General features: G+C 44.1%; 1 protein-coding gene across 1 annotated transcript; it reads left to right on the top strand.

Annotated features, from left to right (window-relative positions):
* On the top strand, positions 1-26,138 carry LOC146833752 (histo-blood group ABO system transferase 2-like). Its single transcript, XM_085600083.1, has 5 exons — positions 1-89; positions 5,619-5,663; positions 5,755-5,892; positions 22,606-22,740; positions 25,454-26,138. Exons 1-5 carry the CDS (start codon positions 1-3, stop codon positions 26,136-26,138), a joined length of 1,092 nt encoding a protein of 363 aa, XP_085456209.1.
* The last annotated feature ends 356 nt before the right edge of the window (positions 26,139-26,494 follow it).

Raw genomic sequence — 26,494 nt, 5'->3', positions numbered from 1 at the left:
ATGAGGTCGCTGTCGTCGGGGGTTGCCCGGCAACGCAGGAGGATGATAGGCCTGCTGCTTGTCTGCCTTGTCGCTTCTTTGATTGCTTGGTAAGTCAGTTTCATCATATGTACTAGGACTCGATCGAGTAACGAGTTCGATCTTCCCAGGATCTACGCTGATTGCCTCGGTCAGAGGCTGGTGAGAGGATTTTTGGGAGCTCCAGTCGTAGGGAATAACCTTTAGAGGGGTTTACAGTAGTGAAAGGGGGCAGTGTTGAGGGTAGGCAAAGAGACATTTATTTCAGCAGAAAGTGTTTGTACGTTCACTTATTGTATCGTTTTGCAACATTGATAACGAAAGGAAAAAATCAGATAAAAAGTTATCAAAATCCTGATCTGAAGGCACGTCAACATATAGTGAAAAGGAACAGTAGAGCATTAAAGTTCCCTAAGGATACACAATAAGAATTAGGAATAAATAGAATTGCCTCGAGGGTTTCAAATGACATCAAATGGACAATAAGGGCAAAATAGCAGACCTCCCAGAAAATTATCTAGGTGAGGCTTTGTGTTGTAATCAGAAGTAGGTCCACTCCATGTAGTATCTTTAGATAAGTTTATTTCAGGTTAAGATCTTGAGCAGAGCCCCACCAGGAGCAGCCTTCATGCTGCTCAGCTCATTCTCCCAACTGACAATCTCCACTCACCCAACATTCCACAGCATCATCCACGCCAACATTCCACACCACATTCACACTGGCTGAGCAGCAGGTACAACACTTTGCTGAGCTCAGTGCCACAAACCACATCTACATTGGGGGAGGGGTTGTGGAATAATCCCAACTCATAACTGCTTTTGATCTCCTGCCTCTGTTTCTGGAACTGTGGGGACCGGTTGTCACTGAAGAAAGTTGACCACCATCAGTCCTACAAAATAAAGTGCATTTAGCAGTGCTTCATTTGTAAAATAATAAGTGCCGGGGCTCTTATCAGGAGGCTACTGCAGCTTGCACTACCCATTTCCCCTGTCATTGCTGCAAAAACAACTACTAACCATCTCTCTCGCCTGCAAGTGCAACAGTTCAGATTATTCCAGGTCCCCAAAGCTAACAAAATGGCTGGGGAGGCAGGTATTAGTAATCTTTAATGTATATTGTAATTAGGGCTCCCGGTTTTATGGTATTTATTTTTTTGACATTTCCATCTGTATTTATCCATATTTATTTTTTGCTAAGTTTATCTGTATTTATCCATATTTATTTTGGGTTTTGTGGAAAAATGAACCTGAAATTAGTATATTTCCATATTTATTTAACCAGTAAATATGCACTCATGCTTAAATGCCTGCTAGGTTTCAATGCTGTAAACACCCGCAGAAGATAAATTAATGCACTTTAAAGAAAATCTGCACATTTCAGTATCAACATTGTGCATATCTACTGCTGTGAAAGCCTCTTTACTAAAATTCCTTTCTTTTTTAGCCCCCTTACCTATTAATCCGCACAGCTATTGGCCTAGCTGTCATGGCAGACAGTATTTAGAAATACTCAAAAAGTAACCCAATTTCCGTTTTTATCCACATGTAAAAATAAATACAGACAAGAAAATAAATGTTTTCTGTCTGTATTTATCTGTAAAAATCAGTAAAAACGGAAAACAGGGAGCCTTAATTGTAATCAAAAGCACCCGTTGTTATGCTTATTTCTAAATTAGATGAGCAGCGCCACCATGTGGCAGACTGTCTTAAGTGCTGTGTTGACAATTAAAAGCTGATGCCCAGCACCAGAAACCAATTAAGTGGCGGTGGGGAGCACCAGAAACCACCGGCTCAAATTAAGCACTTCCGTTACAACAGCCTTGGGGTGACAAATGCAAAAACAACAGTTGATGGACAGAATGCAGAACAATGTCATACATTCACCTCAGTACAGAGATCTGGGCCTAAATCCATCGTTTTTTTGCTCACCATGCCGTTCCAGTTTGAACCCAGCCATATGCAAATCAATCTTGACCCTGTGCCTCATGGGAACAGTCCAGCCTGAACTGCCAAGCCAGGTCCTCCCTGGACTGGAAACAAGCATCCTAGGACAGGTTTAGGGATGTCACCCCTCTTCAGCCAGGATAGCTTGATTCCAGTGGCATGGAGAGCACGGGACCCATTGTGTGTCTTTTGCTTTCTCGGCCTAAGTGCACCAGGTATGCCCAGACGTGGGTCCTGGGCTCATTGTGCCACTGTGCAAATGCTTGTGCTTATAGGCTATCTCTAAACAGGTTACCACCAGAGGCCCAAATGATTAGGAACTGAGCATCATGCAAACCAGTTTATGCATGTACAGTACAAAAAAAGGCAACTGCTGCAGCACACAGACAACGCAAACTGGGCCTAAGCAAACAAACTAGCATCAGAGAATAAAACTTGCAAAGAGCATTCACTCTGATTAAGCACACCTATTGGCAACTGACGAAACAAACAGAATTCAATTGAAGGGACCAAAGGATATGTTAAGCTTCCTTTTTTTTCTCACAAAACTCTGTACATTAAAGAAGGGTCTTTAAGCGATTGATTAGTTTGGGGTTCTCTGGAAAATCTATGGAGACCATCCTCTTTAATTTTCTGTGATTTCTCCATGGTTTCTTCTCTTGTTTCACAATCTGGTTCAGTTTACTTTTTAGAAAGCATGCTGGCTTGCAGCCATCAGGCTATTTCTAAGACTAGGCTAGGGATTGTTTTCTCCAGTAGGATTGTATCTCCTGCCCGCTGGTTCCTAAATGCTGTCCTCCTTGCTTGGGAGCAACTAAAGCCCCTTCCCCCACGTCAGGACGACGCGTATGTGGCCGGCAATGGCCGCGATCGAGGAGCCCGAGCCTGAGGATCTACAACACCTTCCTCACCACGGGTGCTAGATTATGTTAACATTTTTTATTAATCTTGGGAAATTCGACCGCATCTTCCCAATGGATGTTTGCCTTCACAGCTGAAAGCTGGAAAAACAAGCATTGGCATAGCCAATAGATCTCGCCTTTGGGACCTTATAAGTGTTTAGCCATGCAGCACTTGATGTTGTTGCACCAAGAATATTGTGCTGGATAACTAAACACTTATAAGGTCCCAAAGGCGAGACCTATTGGCTATGCCAATGCTTGTTAGTCTTCTTGCCTTGGTGGACTTTCAATACAGACCTCTAATCCACACCACCTCCACCGCTCCGTTAGTGCTGTGATTAACTCTGACAGGATTGTGGTGGGTTCGTATGGCATACATGCCAACATTTTAGAAGAGAAAAGAGGGAGATAAAAAAAAAAATCTGTAGAATCTATTTCTTCTATTGACTTCTATCGAGGTCTGAATCTGGTATATTGTTATGTATGGGACTTGTAAGCGTGCTGCTGCAGGATCAGATATCAGAAATATGTTTTTTTCCCATTATCTGTCAGGACCATGGAGAAAGCGCTGTGGCAGGCAGAGAGAGCTTGACAAAAATGTTGTGCACTGGCAGTGCATTCTCCGAGTCACACAAGACCAGTCCCTGACGGCTGAAGCCGGCAGAGGAATCGGGTTTCTGCAGGCAGGAATCGGGAGGCGGAAGAGTAGCCTTATAATCGGTAGCCCCTCCCCCTCTTGAATCATCGCAAGGTTTGGCATGTATGATATGGTCGATTTAGGGGAGCCTGATAACATCTCTGAGGCTTTGTGGCTGTGCACGATCCCCTTGCTCAGTGAAACCCACTGATACAGCCTCCTTCAACTAAATTGCGACTGTGTCCTGCAACTGCTGAGCGGCTTATGAAATCAGATGTGTGTGCATTGGTTTACGGAAGTCTATAGACCCAAGTTGTAATCACACCAGTGTCCTAGTGTTTATGGCTTTAACATTAAGAAAACATTGGCACACAGTTCTCTAGTTAGGAAGGGGCTAGAGAACTCTTGTTTGCCCTCTGCAATCCCATGTTATATCAGTTTGTGTGCATTAAAGTACTTTTGTATTTATAAAGGTAATGCGCTTGCTGGACATTTATTCATTAGATATCAGGGCGCTTCTCTGAAGGTCTATCTCGAATCACTTCCGCAAGTATGTCTTGTACTGCTCTGCCTTGCTATCCTGAGTGTTGCATGCTTTAGGGAACGCTCTTAGTATTCAGTTTCAGCGCAATACTAACGAGTCCCTAGGACACCGGAGACAAATTACTCCAGACCCTCATTACCAGTTCAGGGTGAAATTCCGATCCCTGTGCGATTGGAATCATGAGTTGTGTGATAATTAGCCCACCCTTGGAGCGTTCCCCTGATAAATTCTGTCCGGTCAAACCTGCCGAAATTTATCGGGAGAAAAGGCCTGTAAAAAGGCAAAACATGAAAAATCTGGTGTGTTAAATACTGATTCCGCATGCTATGCCTCATTTTAAAGAGTTCAACTTGTGATAGGTGATAATTATTGCACCTTTTAAATTCTGATCCCCGTGGCATCGATTTCAAAAGGTGCAATAATACTCGCCTTGCCAGCCAGGTACTCATAAGGAGCCCCTAAATGGTTTTCCAGATGTTAATACCACACCCCCTTCATGTGAAAGAAACGTCATCAGGCCCTCCAAGAAGAGCAGACACTTTCTGGCCATGCTATAAATTTTGCATTTCTGAACAGATTTACAATTGAGACGTTGCAGTCATGTTCAGTTACCCCTTTGAAAAATCAAATGCATAATTGTGGTGTGGTTCGTTCCCAAATCGTCGCCAAAATGTAGGAACCACAGATGCAGGATAAGTATAAGAAGAGTTTATTATACGATAACAGGCAGGTACAACCGCACTCCAGCTCGGCCAGCAGTAACTGACCTTATCTCTCAACACCCTAGAACAGGTAGCATCCAGTTACCTAGAAACAGGTAACTAGGATACCACACAAACATAATGGTTGCAGTGTGGTCTCCCTGAAAGTGTAAAAGTGTCCACAGTGTGATGGTTTATTAGAAATTGAGGGAGTCCCTTTGAGGGTTATTTAGAGTTGTAACTTTGACACCTACCCCCCCCCCGAACATTGGTGACAAAAGACATTACTGCTGTCCTATTACAGAGTGGCTGATGCCCTATTACAAAGTGGCTCATTGTCTCTCTATTTTATTTTACTAAAAGCACAGCACTGTTTCAGCACTTTTGTCTCTGTTCACTTGGATCCATTTAGCCCCCTCCCCACACCTCAGTTTGAAGACATCTGTTCTAAATCATCTCAATTTAAAGCCCTGTTACCCTTAATTGCCATGGGACCCCTCCCTCAGACTAGGCCTTATAAGAGCCATTTGGTTTCTTCCACTCTTCAGCACACCAGGTGCTATTTTGAAGGGACTTCAAGCAGACTATAAGGAGAGATATCAGCCAAATGTTAAAACAAAGAAAAAAAGAAGCAGGGTACTGTGTGCCTTTCTTTAGTGTGCCTGTTTATCCTCATGATCTAATGTCTTTAGATGAGAAAGACGGGTGAGATGGTAATGTGCCTTTTCTTTGTGTTATGGCTAAAATCCTTTTTTTAAAGATATTTTTAATATCCCCTTGATATTGCTGAAATAAATGTGGGGAAAGAGGTGATGAGTATTTAACCCTTCGAGTTGAAATGATGTATTTCTTATTGTCTTTCTGAATGGCAGGAATGTGTCAATGTTGATCTCCCAGATGGTGAACAGAGTTAACTGGTAAGTCTATGACCTTCTTTGTTTCTTGTGCAGCGACGAGGGACTGACAACACGTGTAACTGTATGTGTTTGTTCTCTCAATTCTCGCCAGCCATGCCAACACCACGTGGATCCGCCAAATCATGGAACGACTGGAGCAGCCGAGAGTATGCGCTGCCGACGGACCCCCGGTGACTGAAGTATTGGCGCATTGCGAGATCGCCATGGACCTAAATTCTCAGGAGATCAGGTCAGCTTTGCCAGTGAACATCTTTGAAGGGGACTTATCCATTTTATTTTGAAGATACTTCTACTCTGTTGGTGACAATTGTAACTGCTTCTAATCTTATTGAATAACCAAATCAAAACACACTTAGAGGCACAGGGTCATTCCCTAACCCAAGTCACACCCTATTACTGACAACCAAAAACGGTTCCAACCTATGAGTGTCTGTGATCTATAACACCTTCGATACCAAATAACTTTTTTTAAAGTGACTTAAACAACATGCATATGATCACGAACCAAAAATGTCTTGGACACATTTAATTTATAGGCACTTGCATGGTGTAGTGATCGATGACATAGCTCAGTGGGTGACACTTCTGCAGCTCAGATCTCTGTGTAACCTGCAGGACCTATTGTGGTGGGGCGCCAACATGAACTGGAAATATGGAGAAACATGCTTCACCGTATAGCTACGGGGCCCACCTACAACCACAGTTTAAAGGAATGGAATTAACTAAACCATAACTATGCTTTATTCCTAACAGGGTGATACTCTGATCCTTCACAAATAAAAAGCACAATTTTATTTTCATTGCAAGGGCATAAAATAGCAAACAAGAGGGTTAAGGCCCACTTAGAGTCGGTCTGCTGTAGATAAGACCCACTGTGGGCTGGTTAAATAGATGGTTGATGTCCATTACCAGTTAACTGGTTCTAACACTGCCACATGAACTAGTTAGCTCACAGCACTCAGCAATTTTGTTCTCAGTGTACATGACCACTACTCCGGTTTAAACCCAAGAGGGTGACATGATCTATGATAATAGACACCAAAGAGGTGCCTGCCACTCAACACACGATATAAATTACAACTCCCGTAAGAGGAAATGCGTAACAAATTATTCAAAGCAGTTGGTTGAACTGATCAGGAACGAAAGTAAGAAATCGACAGGCCAAACGTGGCAATCGATACAGCTGATCAATAGCAATATGAACGTGTGAGAAAGTAGATATTGTCATACATTGTATAAATAAATATTTCTTTAAATTTTTTACTGCATTGTTAAGCAGTGGCAAAAAAGTCGGTTCATTTGAAACACGAAGACATATATGTCCAGCAATACATTCAGTAATGCCACAGAGAATGTCCAAGCACATATGTACGTGCTACTCTGCTCAAAGGTAAAATAGCATCCATAAATGTCTATAATTGTTATCAAGGTGGCACTTGGTTACGTCCAAAGCACGATGAGGAGAAGGCGGCGACATTTCTGTCTCTGTGTTAATGTATAATGTATAGGCAAGAAACTGGGGTACCCTCACCTGCACCCAGAGCTTTTGGATGCCGGTGACGTTTCCATGGTTACCACTTTACCTGGATTCAGTCTCATGATCTAACTTATTGACTTTGTGCAACAGCGCTACTCTGGACCTACCTGGCCAATATATTTTTACGGAGGAAATCCCAAGTCTAAATAGGGTTCTGCCATTTGAAGTAAACTATTGAATTGCTTGAGACAAAACCACCACTGGCTTGAGGAAAAGCTTCTGTGACTTCAGATCTTGTTTATGGGTGGCTCACCAGAAAGCAAAATCGTGTTTCCTTGGCCTCAAGAATTGGTAGCAACCTACTACTCAGCACAGAAAGTAAAAAAAAAAATGGGCAGGCTGGTTGGCCCAGTAATATTCTTTTATGTTACAAAAACCACCCACGTCCAGCTGGTAATGTACTGAGAAGGTTTATTCCATTGCTTTTAAAAAGCATCAAAGTTCATCTCAGTAGGGCCTTCTGTCTCCCCCATCCAGACCATTGGACAATAGCTCATACAAGAGTATCATGCCCCAGAAGCTCCAGAGGACCCAGAATCAAAACAGCAAGACCATGTGTGCATTTGAGAAAATCCGGCCTATATCGCACCAGTCCTGAAAGAGTTTCATTCGCTTCCAGTAGAGCAAAGTTTCAAGTTCAAGGCTCCATGTATCAGGCTTATGCGACATCATCAATCCTCATGCCGTTGTTTAACGTGTTCCACATAACCCACAACAGAACCAACACCCTTCCAACTATGCACTCTGAAGGCTGATAAGGAACATGATGTACACTGGAATGCTTCATGACCTAATTCGATGAATGACGCACTATATACATTAAACTAAAGGAGTAGTTACTCAACTGAACACCAAAAAAAGTACTTTGGGCATTGAAAGGGGTAGGGAAGCTCTACATGAATGTCATGTGGAAGAAGACTAAGGATACCTGCTCTTTTCCTTTCACTGCTGCTGGTTTCCTCTTATTGTCCCCTTTGCTGTTCCTTCACTCCAGGCTGGACTATACTTTCCCATCCGCTGCTGTCCTTCCTGGCGGTCACTTCTTTTCATGTCCAATGCAGCCTTTTTTTTTTAGCTCCTGACTGCACTGAGAGAACTTCCCTTGTGCTTCTGGTAACATTGAGGCCACTTATAAAAGCAGAACTTTAGGTTAGATTAACTGCGTTATGTTGTTAAACCTGGTACAAGCCCATTCCTGAGAGCTGCAGCTTGACCTGTCTTTGCTTATGTATGAAACAACTTGTCTTTGTAACTCTGATGACCTCAAGGCCATTTGAAAAGGTGGGAGTAGGCAGCTTCTCATGCTGTGGTGCGCTAGCTGAAACAATAGAAGGAGGGTGAGGTATCGTTTCACCACATTGTCTCAGTTTTACCCTGAAATGTCATTCCTTACTAATAATAAATGCGGAAGCTTCCTGGGAGGAAATTCTAGAAGGACAGACGCATGTACACTCATTTAAAAGTAGAAAGAAGGAGGCTTTTGGGATCTATAAAAAAAGCATTGGGCTCATGTGGAGATGTGCAGACATTAGAGTAACATAGGGCAGGCTGATTTGTTCTTGTGAATTTGCAAACATTTCATCACTGGACGTATATTGATGCACTCTATATTCCGCTGCGTGCCCGACAGTGATATCACTGATTCTGACACTTTTCTACATTACTTTCCTTCAGCATTTCTCCGCGTACCTTTGAAGGTCGAGCCTAGACAGCGCATGCACTGTCGGGAAGACATGCTGTATTCATTTTGTGGGCATTTATTCCACCCCTCGCTGCTCAATGGTGTTTTTCACTTCTATGTCCCAGCTTCTTCGGGTTTACTCCTCCTCTGGAGTATTGGCCTGTTACGGGTATCCTTCCTATGTAGGCTGTTTCTCTTTGTGTTTGCGCACTCTTTTTTTCGGGCAGCCTGCTGTGCCCACTTCATGGATGCCGCGCTGTGCTCCGCTTCACCTTTCGGCCTGGGGGTGCTTCAGGAGACAGTGTCTCTTTCTTTATTTATGCATATCACGAGTGGTGGGCTAGCGGCTTGGTGATGCTCGAGAGGGACTTTTGAGTTTGAAAACACACCACATGTGCAGTTATGGTGGAGCTTCAACTGTTGCCTTAACAACAAAATGTTGTCATTGGAGCTACACCATGCCTCGCTGGGCAAGCAAGGTAAGTGCACACCCCAACTCAACTATTGAGGCAGAGAATGTCAGAACACTCCGGGCCGCCATGTTCGAGATCTTTGGCACCCAGCCACCTCGAACTGCGCATGTGTAAGAGCATAGTATCCTAGTGCGGCAGCCATATTGGGGTTGGCTCCAGTGTTGATTTGTGCAGGAGAAAAGGACAGAAGCTGCACTTCCGATTATACGGAGAATTGAACTCAAAGATCCTTAACATGGCTGCTGTGCCTAGATGACGAAACACCCACCAGCACAATCATGTGTGCTTTGAGTATGGGGAGGGATAGGACAGTCATTCTTGTTGGGGGCAACAAGCCAGCTGGATAAAATGCCCAAGTCGATCTCTCGCTGCTTGTTCTGTGCAGCTGTTGCTGGACACTAATGAGTGCTCTGCAGGGTGAGAGGGCTTGCTCCCCCGCTGTGAGAACAGGATCTTCCCAGCGCCAGCATGTAACAAGAGGCAGCTGCAGGGCTATGATCGCCTCCATTCCAACTCAACCTCCCTTCTTCAAAATCCCCTTTGCCTCCACCCACCGCCCCCCAGCCTCCTCTAACTTTCCTCTCTTCCTGTGCTGTGGGCCAGTGGCGGCTGGTGACATTTGAAAGTGGTGAGGCGTAAAAGCTCGGGAAGAGTGCCCTGAGGCGAGAGAGCGACCCTGAGAAAACTCTTTTTTTAGAGTGGGCAAATGGTGCACTTTCAAGCAAACATGAGAAAGCAAAAAGGTCAACAATGCATTTCTGAGTTTCCACTCCTCCACAGCTCCTCTCTCATCCACCTCAGACTCTGCTCTCCCCCAGCCGCTCTCTTCCCCCACCTAAAAGCCTCCACTCTCCTTCCAGTCTCTCTCTCCTCCATCTTCAAGTCTCAGCCTCTCGCTCTCTTCCACCTCCAAGGCTCCACTCCCTCTCAGTCTCTTCCCTCTCCATCCTCAAGCCTCTGCTCTCCCTCAGTCTGTCTCCCTCCTTCCAAGCCTCCGGTCTCCCCCAGCCTCCCCCGCCTTCTCCTCCAAGTCTCCAATAGATGAGCCAGCCAAGGCCAAATGTAGACTTTTCAACATTTCAAAGGCACCCACAAGTGCCATCGAAAGCGTGACAACCCCACAGTGATTGCAGTTCTCAGAGCCTACACACCCAACCAATCCAACTATTCTTGCCAAACACTGAGCAGCCTCGTCTGGTCCCACTCCAGGCAGACCAGCCTGTAGTCGTCTGATATTGCAAAGTGACAATCTTCTTTCAAATAATTTCTCAAGTGAGAGGCTATGAATGGTTCATTCATCTGATGGAATCATAGAGAGTAAATATTCAGAATCTCCCTGGTCCTCATCTTATCTTATCCAGTCAACAGGTATCAGACGTAAGGTCACTGCAAGCATCTACAAAAGTTCTCCCTTGGTATTCATACAATCACCATGATACGAGAGCCCACGTTTTTCTAGAATGGCGTCCTGCCTCCTTCACGGTATCATTACATGTGGGACGATACTGTGAAGGAGGAGAATGCCCTCCTGTCTCATTTAACAAAATTGCCAAATGAGAGCTTCTTTGGCAGGTTGAGCAGCTTGAGGTGGTTGAACTGCTCCTGTCTGCTTATCTGAGTCAGAGAAAGACATTCTAAGTTTTCCAAAAATAGATTTCCAAAGTGGAAAGAAAACCAATTTGGAAGGTGTACCCACACCAAAATCGAAAACACAAATGAGACACAAAGGATGGATTCTTAATTTTTCAAGTAATGGCAATGTATGAACCAATCATAATGTGCTTCATGGGTGTGTCTTTGCTATCCGGGACTTCTCACGAGGGGCTTGCGAGTGTCTCGCAGGACCTTAAAAAACATCATTGTATGTTTTTAATGGTGCAATACATAATACATTTTTGTTAGTTTCACAAAATCTCTAGTGTCATACTTAATTCAAAATTGTAGTAAAACGCTATTATCAACAAAATTTAAAATATACTATCTCACAAGCCATTTGCAAGCGACAAATGGGAATTACTCCATGCAAGGGGTTGTGTGCTTGACTGTTAGCTGTAGATGCCATGGGATCGAATACTATAAGCCAGGTGACAGATGATTGACCCTTTGAACGGCGATCCTGCATGCAAATATGGAGAAACAAGAAAGAACGCAGTGGAGAGGACCCAGCCTGGCCCTGACATGGTGTGACCTGACCTGCTGGGCTGCAAACGAGGATCGGGAAAGTATGGACTGGGGTGCCTGCCTCAAGCTGGTCTGTGGAGAGGGGTAGCGTGACCGGTGCATGGAAGGTCGCTGAGTGCTTGACCTGTCTTTTGAAGAGGCAGTTGAGCTCCTGGTCAGAGGGAGGACCTCTGCAGCCTGTAGGCCCTAGGTGCCGGCCCTGCACCCGGCCTGAACAGGGGAGCCTCCGGGACCTGAGGTAATGAGCCCCTGTTGTGAACTTTGGTCTGAGAGAATGCCTGGGCGGGCCCTGCTGCACAGATGCCCAAGTGAGCTCAGCCCCCGTCTGCGGCAAACAAGTGAGCTGCGTGGGGTTTGGCTGTGGTCTCACGGGCCTCGGCCTGCTCCTCAGTGGGGCCAGCCTGGGGTGGGAGCTGCCAGCTCCTGGCTTGTAAAACCATCGCCAGATGGAAAAGAGACAGGCCCTCGTGTCGGGGGATCGCCCCACAGGCCCACACGTGAGAAGCTGTCGGGGCCTCCCGTAGGGCTCGGAGTGACTGGGCGGGCCCTTGTGACATACAATAGAAGAAACAGAAGGACAGAATATAAGCAGGCTCGGCCGGCATGACTGGAGAGGGTGGGGGGGGGGAGTTAATTTATTTTTAATCAATAATAAAAGAACTTACCAGCCATCTTCTCCGGTCCCGCGTCGCATCACGTCTGCTGCTCTGCAACGTGGTGGAAGTAACTTCTCCCCGCTCTTTTCTTTTGCCAATTAGGAGAAGACTGGGGGGCCGGGCAGCTGAACCTTCTTTACTTTCCTGGTATTTGATAGGGCATGGGGCGACTTTGCGCAAAACGCATCACTGCCCGAGCAGGAGCCTATCTTCAAACTCCTGCTCTACACAGGGCATGCGCAGCAAACCTAATGGTTTGTGAATGCGAGTGAGGGGCTTTGCTCCTCTCTCACATGCGCAGACCATCTTTTTAACTCCTGCTCGTCTCTGCCTGCGTGCGCTGTGCGTGACATGCGCACAGCGCACTTTCACCGGCAATGAAGCGCACAGGCGGCCCGGAAATGTAAACAGACGAATTGTAAGCTGTCAATTCGTCTGTTTACATTCCATCCTGTTCACTGGCCGATTCTTTTGTGGGGCGCTGACCCAACGCCCCTAATGGACCAGCCGCCACTGCTGTGGGCAGAACATCCCGCTCCTGTTTTTTCTTGTTCTTAAACTCTCCGGTGCTACAAAGACTACAGTTCACCAAGAAAACTTCAATAAAGGTTCTGTACTTGGCTCATAATGCTTCAAATCACCTCCTAAGTAGAGAAGCCTTTCTCTGTATCTGCTTGGCCACTTCATGGTGTTTTGGTATACTTACTATAAAGAAAGTAAAGCACGCTTTATTTTCTCTACGCTGGAGAGAACAAAATGCAGGAGGCGGGATAGCTTCAAAGAAATGCAGATTACAAATACCGCAAAGCCTTTTAAATACAAAACTATCTCTTCGCAGGAAGTAAAGCATTCAGAGAAATTCATTTTCCCACAGATTCAGCATGATGTTTCCAGTCGAGTGTCTCTCACATGTACTGCAAGTGAGTGCTGGATAGGCAAAGCTACCAACACAGTTTCACGCCACACAATTCAACTCCACACATTTTCAATCCACACCACATAATTAAACACCAAACCACATAATTCAACTCAACAACACGATTACACAACACACCACATACATCCAATCCTCACCACAAAACTCCAGACCCATTCCATTGCAAATGCTTGTTTGTTTTTGCAGCTCCTCTGTGTTAACCTTGGAAGAGTTAATTACTTTGTTTTTATGGACGAACCGTGACCCTGGCGTGAAGTCTGGCTTCAGTGGCCACTTTATTTTTTTTATATGGGCTGTGCCCCATCCCACTGTACCCTGCTACTTATTTTCTTTTCCTTTACAGGATACTCCTTTGCCTCTGCTTCTTTGTACTGCAGCCCCCTGACATTCTGTTGCCTGCTACTACTGTAGTGTGTTTGTAGTCGGTGCAGTGCTTGCATTGGAATATCTTAAAAGTTTGGTTCATGCAACAAGAAGGCCGCATACCATTCTTGTGCTGTCAGGGCAGCAGCCTACCAAGTGCTTCGTCTCTCACCCTTGCATGTGCGGGAAGCAGATCTAGCTTGGGTCCGAGTCATGATCCAGCTAGGACTCCTCTTTTGGTCCTTTTCCATCTTTGGGAGCATGAGAAGATCTTTGGGCTTAAACCCCTGCTCAACATTTTGGCTTCTTCAGCCTAGCAGGAGTAGGTTAAATCTGGGACATTTAAATATTGCTTTTTTTCTGCTCTGGTCGCCAGCCATGATTCCTCGTCCACTTCTTTCCACATATATGAGCTGAATTTGTATAGCAGTATGCAGTGACCCTGCCATTAACAAGAGGTGCATGGCTTCTGCTCATGTAATTAAATCCTATTCCTGGCCTTACAGCATCATTTTACCCAGTTTAAGAGGATCTTTGCCTTCCTTATGTTGTCATATGGATTATTTGGCCTTATCTGATTGCACCTCCATTTTTATTGGTGCACACACATACAGCACCGGTCAAGGGGATATGGCCCCCGTTTACATTGAACTGTGCGTTTATTTTAGGTAAAAGCATGGAATTCGATACAAGTGTTGGTTATACCCAAATTGTAATTTTAAGCATTGTAGGCACTGGCCCCAAGCACTTTGAGCCGCAATATTAGAAAAAGGCCACCAAAATACTTTTTTCACTCACAACTCCTGAACGTAACAATGGATTTCAGTTTTTAAAAATGTGCTCAGCAGTGAATTCTGCACGAAAAAAAGTAAGAAGAAGATTTTTATAGGTCAATATTTATTAATAATAATGCTGAACAAGATTGATATTTCACACAACCAGCCTATTATCTCACTATGTTACAAAGTTAAATGACAGATGTAGAGTTATTGTCAAAACTTAACTCAAATATCAAAGACCTTTCTTATTGTTAGTGATGTATGAAAGAAACTTAGGGTTTGCAGATGTTTCACAAAACAAAAACAATGTTAATTGAGGAAAATCGAGTATCTTACTAATTTACTTTCTGTGTCTGGGAAATTGTATTTTGTATGAAGTAGTAATATTGATTTTTTTTTAACTTTGTACTAATGAAAGTTTTTTTGTGTGTAAGACTTAAAAAAGTATCTACATGAAATTAAAAATCATGTCACTCACACCCACCACAGAAACAAAGAGCACTGCCTTTGCACATATGCGTAGCGAAGCCTATACACTTTTACACTTACACATAGTCAATTCTCGCGATTCGGCACCAGCAGACGGTTGGATGATTCTTCTTCATGTTCCATGAGTTTTTAAATCAATACCCAAACGTTTAGAGAGCATCATTACCTTATTTATTTATTTTTTTAATACAATTTTTATTTTCAACAACATTGTATCGGTATACATCAAGCATCATTGCGATGATTTCAACCCCCCCACAGTGTATCCGGAACTTCACATCCACACACCTTCGAACACGAACTTAAGCACTTCGATGCTCCTGGCCAGTGACCATCCTCGGCATCATTACCTTATTGAATGTCTACACATCTCAATATATGTGCCCATTTTCCAAAGAAAGAATTCACTGAATGAAGACCCACAGGGGGATTCTCTCAGAGTCCATAAATCAGGTTCTTAACATCAACCACTCCATAGAAATGACATTGAATTACTCCATAAAAAGGCCTACACATTTCATTCTCAAAGGGGACCAGTGTTCAACGAGATCTTCTTCCTTGGGACTCTTACATTTCTGGGGTGCACAAGCCAGGTATGTCCAAAGTTCCTTGTTCTTGTGTTCTGCTTTTATTCAGTGACAGTATTGCTCAACAATATTATTGCAGGGGGTTGGTTACTTCTTCTCAGGTAAATACTGTTGCACCACTTCTCTGCTTTCAGAACCAGTTTGGTTGTTCTGCTGCCTCGAACTCCATTCGATCTGGGTGCCTTTGTTCCCTTCGATGTTCTTCCGTGATGCGTTTGTGTGGGCCCTGATCTTCACTTTCCCCATTGGGAGCCGTCTCATTTTCCTGAACAAACAGGAGAACTAAGGATAATCACTTGATACTTGGTGATCTCACCTTCCAGTTGCAACCCTTCTGGTCTCCTTCAATAGACCTTCAATGATGTGTGGCAGCCGGGGAAAGCTGGTGTGCCCCCTTCTCTTCTCAGTTGTTATCTTATTCCCCTTTTTTTCTCATCATACATAAACTTACTTCCAAAGCTAAGACGTGGTCAGAATAAATGTGTTTTGATGACCCATTCTAACAAAGTCATTAAGACTCTAAACTGGGGCTACTGGACCTCATAATGGTGGAACAGCTACGTTCAATGTTATCAGACAGTCGGATTCTGAGCTCATGTTGTCATTTGGGGCCATAGACCAAAAAACCTACTATAGATTAATGTTATCATAATTTTTGGTGGAATGAGCATTTGTCAGAAATTGAGGTACACCAAACCAAAAAAGGGCGCTCCATCAGCCTAAACTCTGCTTTCATGCCAAGTTTGTTGTTGATTTGTCCAGGCTTTTATGTACCATGCATGAAAAAAACTTCTTACAGGAGCTTGAATGGAAAACACAACTTTTATCATTCCCTTTTATTTTCCTTAACCAATCGGCACAAAACGTTTCATTATCTAACTCAGAAGTTGATATGCATTTTTGGATGGTTTTTCACATTCCGTAAACTGTTCAAACCAAAGAACTCTTGTCCTGTAGACAAACGAATTTGAACCATACCTACATGGCTGGTGTTGTACACTCTCTTTTTTTAAGTAAAAAAGCAAGAAATTTGCCTTACCTTATTAATAGATTTCTGCCTTAGGTAATGGTAGATGTCTTATCTCAAGTAACAACACTTTGCACTTGGGTGACCACACAGAAACCGAATAGGGCTGTCTTTTTTTTTTAAACTCTTATTATTTGGTACATGACTTACAATTTTATTGTCAGCAATCATGAAAACCTTTACCTAGTAAACATATTTTTTACAATACTCCGTTACAGTAATAATAGTGCATTTTTAAGTACATGAGTATATTTACAAGACGAAACATACGCCACTCCGTGGTTCATTAACTGTCCTCCAATGAAGATTCCACAGTAGGAATGCTACGTGTGCTTCCTCTGAAAGTATTGAATTTTCCCTACAGTCGCTCCCATTTTTTGGGGCACCCTCTATGTATGTATACCGCCCTTTCAGCCACCATAGCCATATCCATGTCCTTGCCCCAGTCTCTTACAGTGGGAGGGTTTTGTGCACCCCAGTGTCTGGCAATGTTCCTCTTAGCTATTGTCATACCCAGTGTCGCCTAGGTTTGTTCTGTGGTATTAAGGTCTGTTGCTTTCCATATATTTAGCAGACATCGCCTAGGTTCTGGTGGTACAGGGGCCTCACTCACTCTTTTTATTGTGGACATAACTGCCTCCCAGTATGTCGCTATTACTGGACATTCCCATAGCGTGTGATTAAAATTTACCTACTTCTCCACACTGCCACAAGCAAAATTGACTGTCAGTCTTTGCTATTTTGCATTGTGTTACCCTAGTGTAATAGATCCTATGGAGCACTTTAAGTTGCACGAGGGGCAATTTCAAGGAGACTGCTACCTCCCTTGGGGATTCTAATGCCTCCTGCCAATTTGTCTCATCTAACTCTCCCACATCTTCCTGCCATTTATTCCAGAGGGACTGTGTGGGGTCAGGATGGTTGTTAATAATTTTGCGATATGTTAAGGATGTGGCTTTTTTGTCCATGTGTTCTGTGAAGAGTCTGTCTTCTAATGGGGAGGCTTCAGGGAGGGTGGTGTCGGGTGCGATAACAGCCTCTAGTGCATGCTTGATCTGGAGATAGCAAAACCCTTCCTTTGGGGCCATCTCGTATTGGTCTTGGAGTTGGGTGAACAGAATTAATTTTCCCTTGGCCCAGAGATCTCCCACCTTAGAGAGTCCTTTGATGTCCCATTGCCTCAACCCTTTGCTATTGCCTAGTGTGCCTAGATTGCCGGTTTCCCAGAGGGGCTTTGCCTGCGTGATCTTATTGTTCCAGCCTAGCTTTTTAAGTACTGTATGCCAGATATGAATCTTCTGCTTCATCGGTCCTAATAGGGCCATCTTCTGGTTAGCATTATACAGTGCTCGATTGAGCCCTCCCGTTCCCAGAACAAGTCTATGCAGGCGGTAGGCTGGGTCGGCATGAGAGACATGGATCCATTGATTTATTACGGTCAGTTGAGATGCCCAATAATACGTTTGTATATTTGGGGGCGCAATGCCACCATCATACCAAGATCTAATTAATTTGCCATTGCTATTCGGGACGGTTTACCTTTCCAAAGGAGTTTGGTGACTTCTGCCTCTATTGCTCAGAAGTAGGATGGGGGAACCGAGAACAGGGTATTATGCAGAGCGTAGAGAAATCGAGGGAGTGCCATCATTTTGAAAAGTACCGCCCTTCCTAGCAGCAAATAGGGCTGTCTTATTTTCATAACCTGATGAAAAATGTTGCTATAAGACTTATTACAGCTTCATATTACAGTAGATCTTACACCAGGGTTTTAAATATGTGGCATAGGAATTCTTAGTCTAGCGCTCCTAATAGAAGCTGTTAGTTCAGCGAATCTGTGTCACAATATTACAATATACAATATTACAATATACAATGTTAACCTGCAAAATAGTGTATTCATGACATTGCATACCAGGATACCATTACTGAAAGTATAGAAGTTGTATGATAGAGGCATGCATGGCTAAACTACGCGTGCCTCTACCACGCAGCCCGAACCACAACTGCGTCTTAACTAAGCATTCCTTTATGACGCATGCCTTTACCATGCAGTTTTGTGGTAAAGGGGTATACGTGGTAAAGGTTGCGACCCCTCTCCCCAAGCTACACACACCCTACCTGTCCCCCGCCCTGTGGTCCAAATACCATTACCGCCTCCTACCCCCCACACTGTCCCTAACCCTTAATATACACTCCCCCGAACCCCTCAGGCCCGGCGCTGTCCATAAAACTACCCCAACCCCTTCCACTGTCCTTAGGCCTAAAACCCTAACCCCTATTTAAAAAAACTACTCCGACACCCACCCACCTGAACCCTTAAAAAACGACCCGCCCACCCTTAAGCCCTAAAAACTACTCTGACTACCCCTTCCCCTCCCCTTGGAGCCTAAAACTCTGTCCCCCAACCACCTCCCACCCCGCGCTGTCCTTAACATGACCCTACCCCCTTCCACAGCCCTTAAGCCTAATACACTAACCCCTAATTAAGAAAACTACCCCAACCCTGAAAACAGCCCCTACCCCCCTCCCCAGCCCTGAAAACTACCAAGACCCTACCACAACCCTGATAATTACCCCCGACCCCACTACTTCCTGAAAGCGACCCCAACCCTCCCAGCCCTGAAAACGGCCCCAACCCTCCCAGCCCTGAAAACGGCCCCAACCCTCCCAGCCATACAAACTACCCTGACCAAACCCGGCCCCAGACCCTCTTACCTCACCATGTCCCCTCTTCCTGTTGTCTTCCTGCCTCCACCGAGCTGCAGGCAGCAGCTAGACCGTGCACTGCCTTAACCACCCATATGCGTGGGTAAGGCAAGCGTGGTAGGGCTTGCATATTCGGAACACGCCTGACTGTTTCCCAAGTGTAAATTTCGTATTCGTAACTCCACACCTACTTAACTTGACAATACATCAGCAGTGAATGTCATGGATACATTAGTTTGACATGGGAATATTAAAAACTCCGTACTATGGTATAACACATAGTTCAGCCTGGAGGGGATTGTACATGTCTATCCGTTCAGTGTAGTTTTTGCATGCTATCGAAAAACCATGGCTTGTAGGTGAGTTTGGAGGAGGTTAAATGCTACACCTATGAAAATGTAGGCATTTTGCGTGCAAGGCTCAAAGAAAGGTTTGTGTTCCACTGTATCAGACACTGCAAAACATCTGCCATCCCTCGCTCAATAGAATATGAAACGCCAGAGTTCTGGGGCAATAAGAACACTTGCGAGACCACAGGGGTGCTTCTGCACATGGTATTGCATCAAGAACCTCCATTTTTCATTAAATCGTAGACAATTTGGGCTTCTAGAAAAGTACGAATGGAATCACACCTGAAAGTACGAATGGAATCACACCTGAAACCTACTCTTTTAAAGAACATCTGGCAGCTATTTCAAGGCATAGAAGATAATCTAACAAGTGTTTTTTTGTGGCCATGAATTTCTAAAGTAAGGCTTAAGAACTATTTGATGCCTGCAAACCAGAACTACCCGGAGAGTAACTCAGGCTTATAAAAAACACGGATGTGCCATCCTTTCAAGCGTTTACATACATCCAGCTTGAAATATGGGCAATGGAATACAACATTTATATTGGAAATCCATCTGCCATGTGGGGTAGTTCACTCTATGAACTGTCCATACAGGCAGAGTATCCAAGATCTTTCAAAGAGAAGGCTGTGATGAGAACAAATCATGCCTCGATTTCGTCTACATCAGCCTCTATCCTCACCAATTTATTTTCAGAATACCCTATGGCAGGGTGAGAATATCTTCACCCATTGAATGGTAGAAACGTATTGTGATATTTACTGGACAGGACAAACGACTGCTGAAAGTGCTATCTGCTAATTGTGGCTTTCGTTCAAAGTAATAAGTGTCGAGGCCTTCCAAAGTGGATTCAAGCTAGTATTGCTATGCCAAAGCGAATGTTCTAACACACACTATCCGAAGAGTGGCGGCGTCTTCGGCGCTCCATGTAGATGCTTCTTTGATGCCTGGAAAGCGGCTACTTGGTGAACACTTCATGCTTTTACCAAGCACTACTGTCTGGATCTCCAATCCAAAAGGGACTAAGAGTTTTTATAGGTGTTTCTGCAAAGGGTGTTCTAACTCGCCTGCACTTACAGTCCTTCTGCTCTGGTACCTTGGATAGATCCGCATGTGATTCTCTGTCCTCCTTTGGTATGGTGCACACCTGTGCTCTGGAAATCTGAAGATGCTCCCATTGGCAGGGAGTTTGTCTGCCCACCGAACTAGCCGGACAAAAGTCCTAAACAATAGGGTAGTCAATGAGGACTAGTTTTTAAGTTAAAGTTTAACTTTACAATATTTAATATCAGTGGCGGCTCCTCTGCTAAGGCGGAGAAGCGTCGCCCCACTGCTCTCCGAGCAGTGAAAAAACGGAAAAAATGGTAATAATGTAACTTTAATATCATTTTCTTTTTCCTACTGCAGTAGCTCCGTTGTTTCCTGGGGGTGGGGCTGGGCCCCGTCAGGGGGAGGAGGGATGTCACTCCAAGTGTGTATGACATTTTGACCAGCCCTCTCTGGCTATCCAAAACAGTCATGTGCACTTGCCATGTTATCCATCCAGGCTGCATTACAGCCTGGGTGGAGAACATGCCCCAGGGTCCCAAGCTTGGTCTGAGCGCCGAACTACGGCACCCATACCAATCACAACGCTGCATTGCAGTGTTGTGATTGGTCAGGGGAGCTTGGGGGCCCAGGTGCTTCCTGCTTCCGGCCTCCAGACAGGAAGAAGACAAGAGGATGAAGAGGATCGGAGGAGAGTCGGCGGCAACACTGGCCGTAGCCAGATAAGAGTTTTAATTTTATTTGATCTTTTTCATTTTCTCTACCCACCTCCCCGCCTCACCACCGGAGTCTGGTAGCAACTGCTACTGTTAAATATAGAGAGGAATACCAGCCTAATGACTAGGAGTAGTTCAATATAATATACATCTATTAAAGAAACCAATCCTGGAGAACTATATTTACAAGTAAAAGTAATATTTTCTTCTTCTTGACATGAATAATCATATAATATTTAATTGGCAATAAGGTGTCTTAGCCCACAAGATACTAGTCCTGACAAGATGATATGTATAATGAGGGTTCAGAAGCAATTTATGGGATATGGAAAAATACTTTTTTAAGAATAAGTGTTTTAAAAGTCTCAATGTCCATCTTTTTTAAATATCTGGTAACTGATTATTGCATACAGCATGTGTACGTTCTCTCTTGGCAAGATGATACAGTAATAGAATGTTGTAATGTGCCTGGCTGTAAACTCAATCTCAGAATACTATAAGTTCTCATTGACTTGATGAGTTAACTTTCCACGCCCAGTTCTTTTGAACCTTACTCTCACATGAACCACCAAAAACACATTCATACTTCAAATACACGTACCACTGCTGTTCAATGCAAACATCAGTCTCCAATATAGTAGTAAAAATGCACACATATCTATACAATACATATAATAAAACAAGCATATAAGGTGTAATAACTTGTTGATATACCTTCACTAACAAAAGTACAATTTTAAAAACAAACAAATACATACTTAATTTTTCTTTCTACTTAAGTGACAAAGATTGTGAAAGTCCTGGTATTCTGTTCAGAAGACCTCTCTAGGCCACATTGCTGTGTCTGTTGGTAACACAATATCTCTCTTCCCACTGCTCAGAGATCTCAAGCCTCACTCATTATGAGTGACTCTCACACATTTGGAGATTGAGGTGCGCTGTCTCTCACAGAAGGCTAAATATCACACCTGGTGAGAGATGCTAGAACCTGAATTCTTTATGCAACTCCATATAGAGTTGCTTTCTGCGGAGTAGTCTGTGTGAGCTGTGGAGGCTTTAGGAAACGGTTCCACAAGTGGAGCTCTCCTTCAGCTACACATGTTTCGCGGAGTAGATTTCTGAGAGCTATGGAGGCTTTTGCAAGCTGTTCCACCACAACAGGAGCTCTCCTTCAGAAAACGTCAGGTGCATGAGGCGCCATTATGTACCACTTGGTGTGCAGTTCTACTTTTGTAAGCTTGGAGCCTACCTTGCTGTGTTTTTAATGTTATTTCGTTTATTTAGATTTGAAAAAAATGATTTTCCTGTTGTTACTTCTGTATTGTCACTAATGTAGAAGATTGCATGATATCACTACCAGTGATGTAATCAAATATGCTAATGAGTTCTATCTCCTAAATATTTTCTTTGCAGGATGAGAAGGAGCCTCCCTCTTCTCACCCCATGGCTGGCTCCCATTGTCTGGGAGGGGACCTTTGACACCCGTATCTTGAACGCCCAGTTTCCGTCAGACATGCGCATTGGCTTGACCATCTTTGCTGTGAGGAAGTAAGTGTTCTACTACATTATGCCCTTGTGCGTGTATGATTTATTACCTTCTGTGTTTTCTTTCCTGCTGTCCAATTATTGATGGGATATCTGGGACAATATATCTGTGTAGAAGAGCAAAGAGTGGTCTTTCCACGTAAACCAGAGTTAAAAATAAGTAGCTTTTAGGGGAAAGCAAAAGAAAAAGGAACAAAAGGGAGGCTAGCTCTTCTCTATGGAAACAGCGATAAAAAGTGGTATGAGGCCAGAAAACTAAGGAAATTCTTCCAGTAGCAAAGGCAAAGGATGTGTGGGAAACGATCCAACTAATTAAATGTAGGAAGAAAATCCATTAGTTCCTACAGGTGGGAATCTAGTCCCCAGGCCAATTCTTAAAATAATTGAAACACTCGCCAAACCTTCCCCAATTGTTTCACACAACAGGATTTTATATTTTCTTTATCGATACACAACAAAACCAAACACATCATACACAAAATAACATAATAGTCAATAATCATTCATGATTCCTTCCTACCCATACAATCTAAACCCGCTTCGAACTGTTTACCGAACCTGCACTAGCAATCACAATCTCAGCCATGAAACCATCATCTCATTTTGCTGATGTCATCCCGGCCAAACCCATCAAAAACATTGCGGCACCTCTAATTCCTTTTCTCACTCCAATAATCAACTCCTCCCTTAGCGAAGTATTAGTGCCTAACTACCTTGAAGCGGGCCAGATCACCCCACTTCCTAAGAAACCAGATGTGGACCCCACTGACTTCAATAACCTACGCCCTATCTACAATCTCCATCTCCTAGCCAAACTACTGGAAAGCAGAATGGCTCACCAGCTTAACAACTACGTCGAGGACAACCACCTCTTTGATGATCCTCAATAGGGCTTCTGAACCATATGCTGCACTGATACTGGTATGCTAAAAACATTGACGACTCTCTTTGCATTATAGACAATGGAGACTCCTGCTTTCTAGTTCTATTAAAATTAACATCAACATTTGACACAGTCAATCATGCATCCCTTCTAAGAATCCTAGAAGATGGAACAGATATCAAAGGTGCTGTACTGAACTGGTTTGAATTCTACTTATCCAATCACTCACAACAGGTCAAGATCTCAAACTCTCTCCCCAACCCCCTCTGCACCAAGGAATACCACAAGGTTCAATCTGATCTCCAACACTATTCAGTCTTTTTATGGAACCCCTCTGCTCCCACCTGGAGAATGCAACTATCTCTTTTTATCTCTATGTGGATGACACCCAATTATATCTAAGTTTCTTCTCGCACAGATTTTACTTACCTGTCAAAAACTCTTGCGGACCTCCAGTCAAGGCTGTCACTCCATCAACTCAAACTCAATTTGCGGAAGACAGTATTCCTTCTGTTTTCTCCACTGCACTGTAAAAAAGTCTGTACCCCCGTCTGCTCTGCCCTTCGACCAGGCAATGACTTGCTTTGTGCACTGATGCCTCGCTGACGCTGCACGTCATCGAGCAGGGTTTTAAATTCTCTTTGTAGGTGGGAAGGAGCAGAGCCTAGTATGGTGTAGCCAGTCAAGGGATGTGGTGTGGCGTAAGGGAGCCCTCTCCTCTGGTTCAGCAAGGTGTCCTGTGGGCTACATGTGTCTCACCACACAACAGTTTAAAGTGACACAATGCAAGGTAAAAAATAGAAGCACTACTGTTGAGACAGAAAATAAAGAGGGTGATGAAGTGATTTGCCCAGAATCACAAAGTTTCCTCTATTGTGAAAGTAGGGTAAAAAACCCACGTCTTGTGGTTCCACAGTTAACAACCTAATCCCTGTAGCAGACCTCTCCCCACACTGTACTAGACCTCTCCTCACACATGGAGCCACAATAAACAATATATTCATGTAGGTTGTAAAAAGCAATAGTATATGTATTTCAAAATGCCACTTACAAAACCAGGACATTGCAGAAGTAGGATGTTAGGTTAAAGTGCTCTAGTTCGTTCACGTCCTTCGGATGTACCACGGTGGTGGCATCCAGTGAACCTGTCAAAAGATGCTGAAAGAGGCAGCCTGCTCTTAAATAAATTTACCAGTTCTCTGTTCGTGTGCAAGGATCTTTAGGTGTGCTCCCATGCTACTGCTCATTGTTGATAATCTCCTGCTCTTGTACAATGCACTTGGGTCCTGCATACAAGTGTTACCTGGGTTAGCTCCTCAGACTAACCATCAGAGGCCTGGCCACCCCTCTCCTGAATATCATAACCTGCATGCCATGCTGGCATCACCATGGTACACATACCCCTCCATTGTTACTGTTTTTAAACAATTTGAATTGATGTTTAAGGAACATATTGTAAACATCCGCAATCAGCTTCTCAAAGGCAGCTTTCCATGTTACTTGGGCTGAGTCATGTAGGGTAGCCACGAGAAATGAAGCTTGGCCAAAAGAGGAAAAGATGGCTCCTCTTCGAGGAGCCAAGCTGGAAAGGAGATATAAGGTAGAACCTCTGAGGTGAATGTGCTGGCAACACACAGATGGGATATGGTTACAGAAGGTATGCCACTATGCTAGGATAGGTCTTATGAAGTACCATAGGTAGAAACTGTTCTTGGTGGAGTCTGGATGAAGGGTGTGTTTGTATTTTATTTCGACCCAAAGTCAGAAATGTGCTCTGCAGAATTTATCTCCATTACATTATTGTATTGACCCACATGTCGCTTTGGTTCACAGATATGTGATGTTTCTCCAACTGTTCCTGCACTCTGCTGAGAAATATTTCATGGTGGGGCGCAAGGTACACTATTACATCTTCACTGACCAGCCGGATAAGGTCCCCGCCATGTCACTTGCTCCAGGGCGCGTTGTCGACATCCTGCAGATCTCTGCCCACAGTTCTTGGCAGGAGATCTCCATGCGGCGAATGGAGGCCTTGAGCATCATGGCCAAACAACGCTTCTACGGGGTGGTACAATACCTGGTATGCATGGACGTGGACATGGTCTTCGGTGATAACGTGGGAGTGGAGATTCTGGGAGAGCTTGTTGCCACACTGCACCCAGGCTACTTCAGACTGCCACGATACCGCTTCCCATATGAGCAGAGGCCCAAATCACGGGCCTACGTCAGTCCATCGGAAGGGGATTTCTACTACATGGGAGCATTCTTTGCTGGGACTGTAGTGCAGATCTACATGTTGACTGACACCTGTCACCGTGCCATCATGGAGGACAAATCACAAGGGATAGAAGCGGTATGGCATGAAGAAAGCCACCTTAACCGTTACCTGATTAGACATAAGCCAACCAAAGTGCTCTCACCAGAGTACATGTGGGACATGAACCTGCCTCATGGGGACTTGCTGGAAAAGAAACGTTTTGTTGCTGTGCCAAAGAACCATGCCTGGATACGGAACTAGTGGCGCAGAGATAGCATCACATGGGCAATGGAGCAGTAAACAGGAAGGTGGAATGGTCACACCACTATGACTGAAGCCTTAGAGGTGTACTGGATGCTTAGAAGTTGTGGATTACATACACATTCAGATCTCCCATATCCTTGGGACATTTCCATTAAAACAAAAAATGTTGCATAGAGTGGCTGCAGACTTAACATCCAACAGTATGCCACATATGTTCGTAAAGTAATTGTGACTTTTGTTTCTACAGTCTAACACACATTGTGGTTTGTAATGGTAATGAAGAAATGCACAATAAAATGAATCCCATTTATTTGGCCATTAAATGTCTGTGCAATTGGGATAGAGGCAATTTA

This window comes from Triturus cristatus, chromosome 4_2 (assembly GCF_964204655.1).
Source record: "Triturus cristatus chromosome 4_2, aTriCri1.1, whole genome shotgun sequence".
Taxonomy (NCBI): domain Eukaryota; kingdom Metazoa; phylum Chordata; class Amphibia; order Caudata; family Salamandridae; genus Triturus; species Triturus cristatus.
This window is presented reverse-complemented; position numbering and strand designations above follow the sequence as displayed.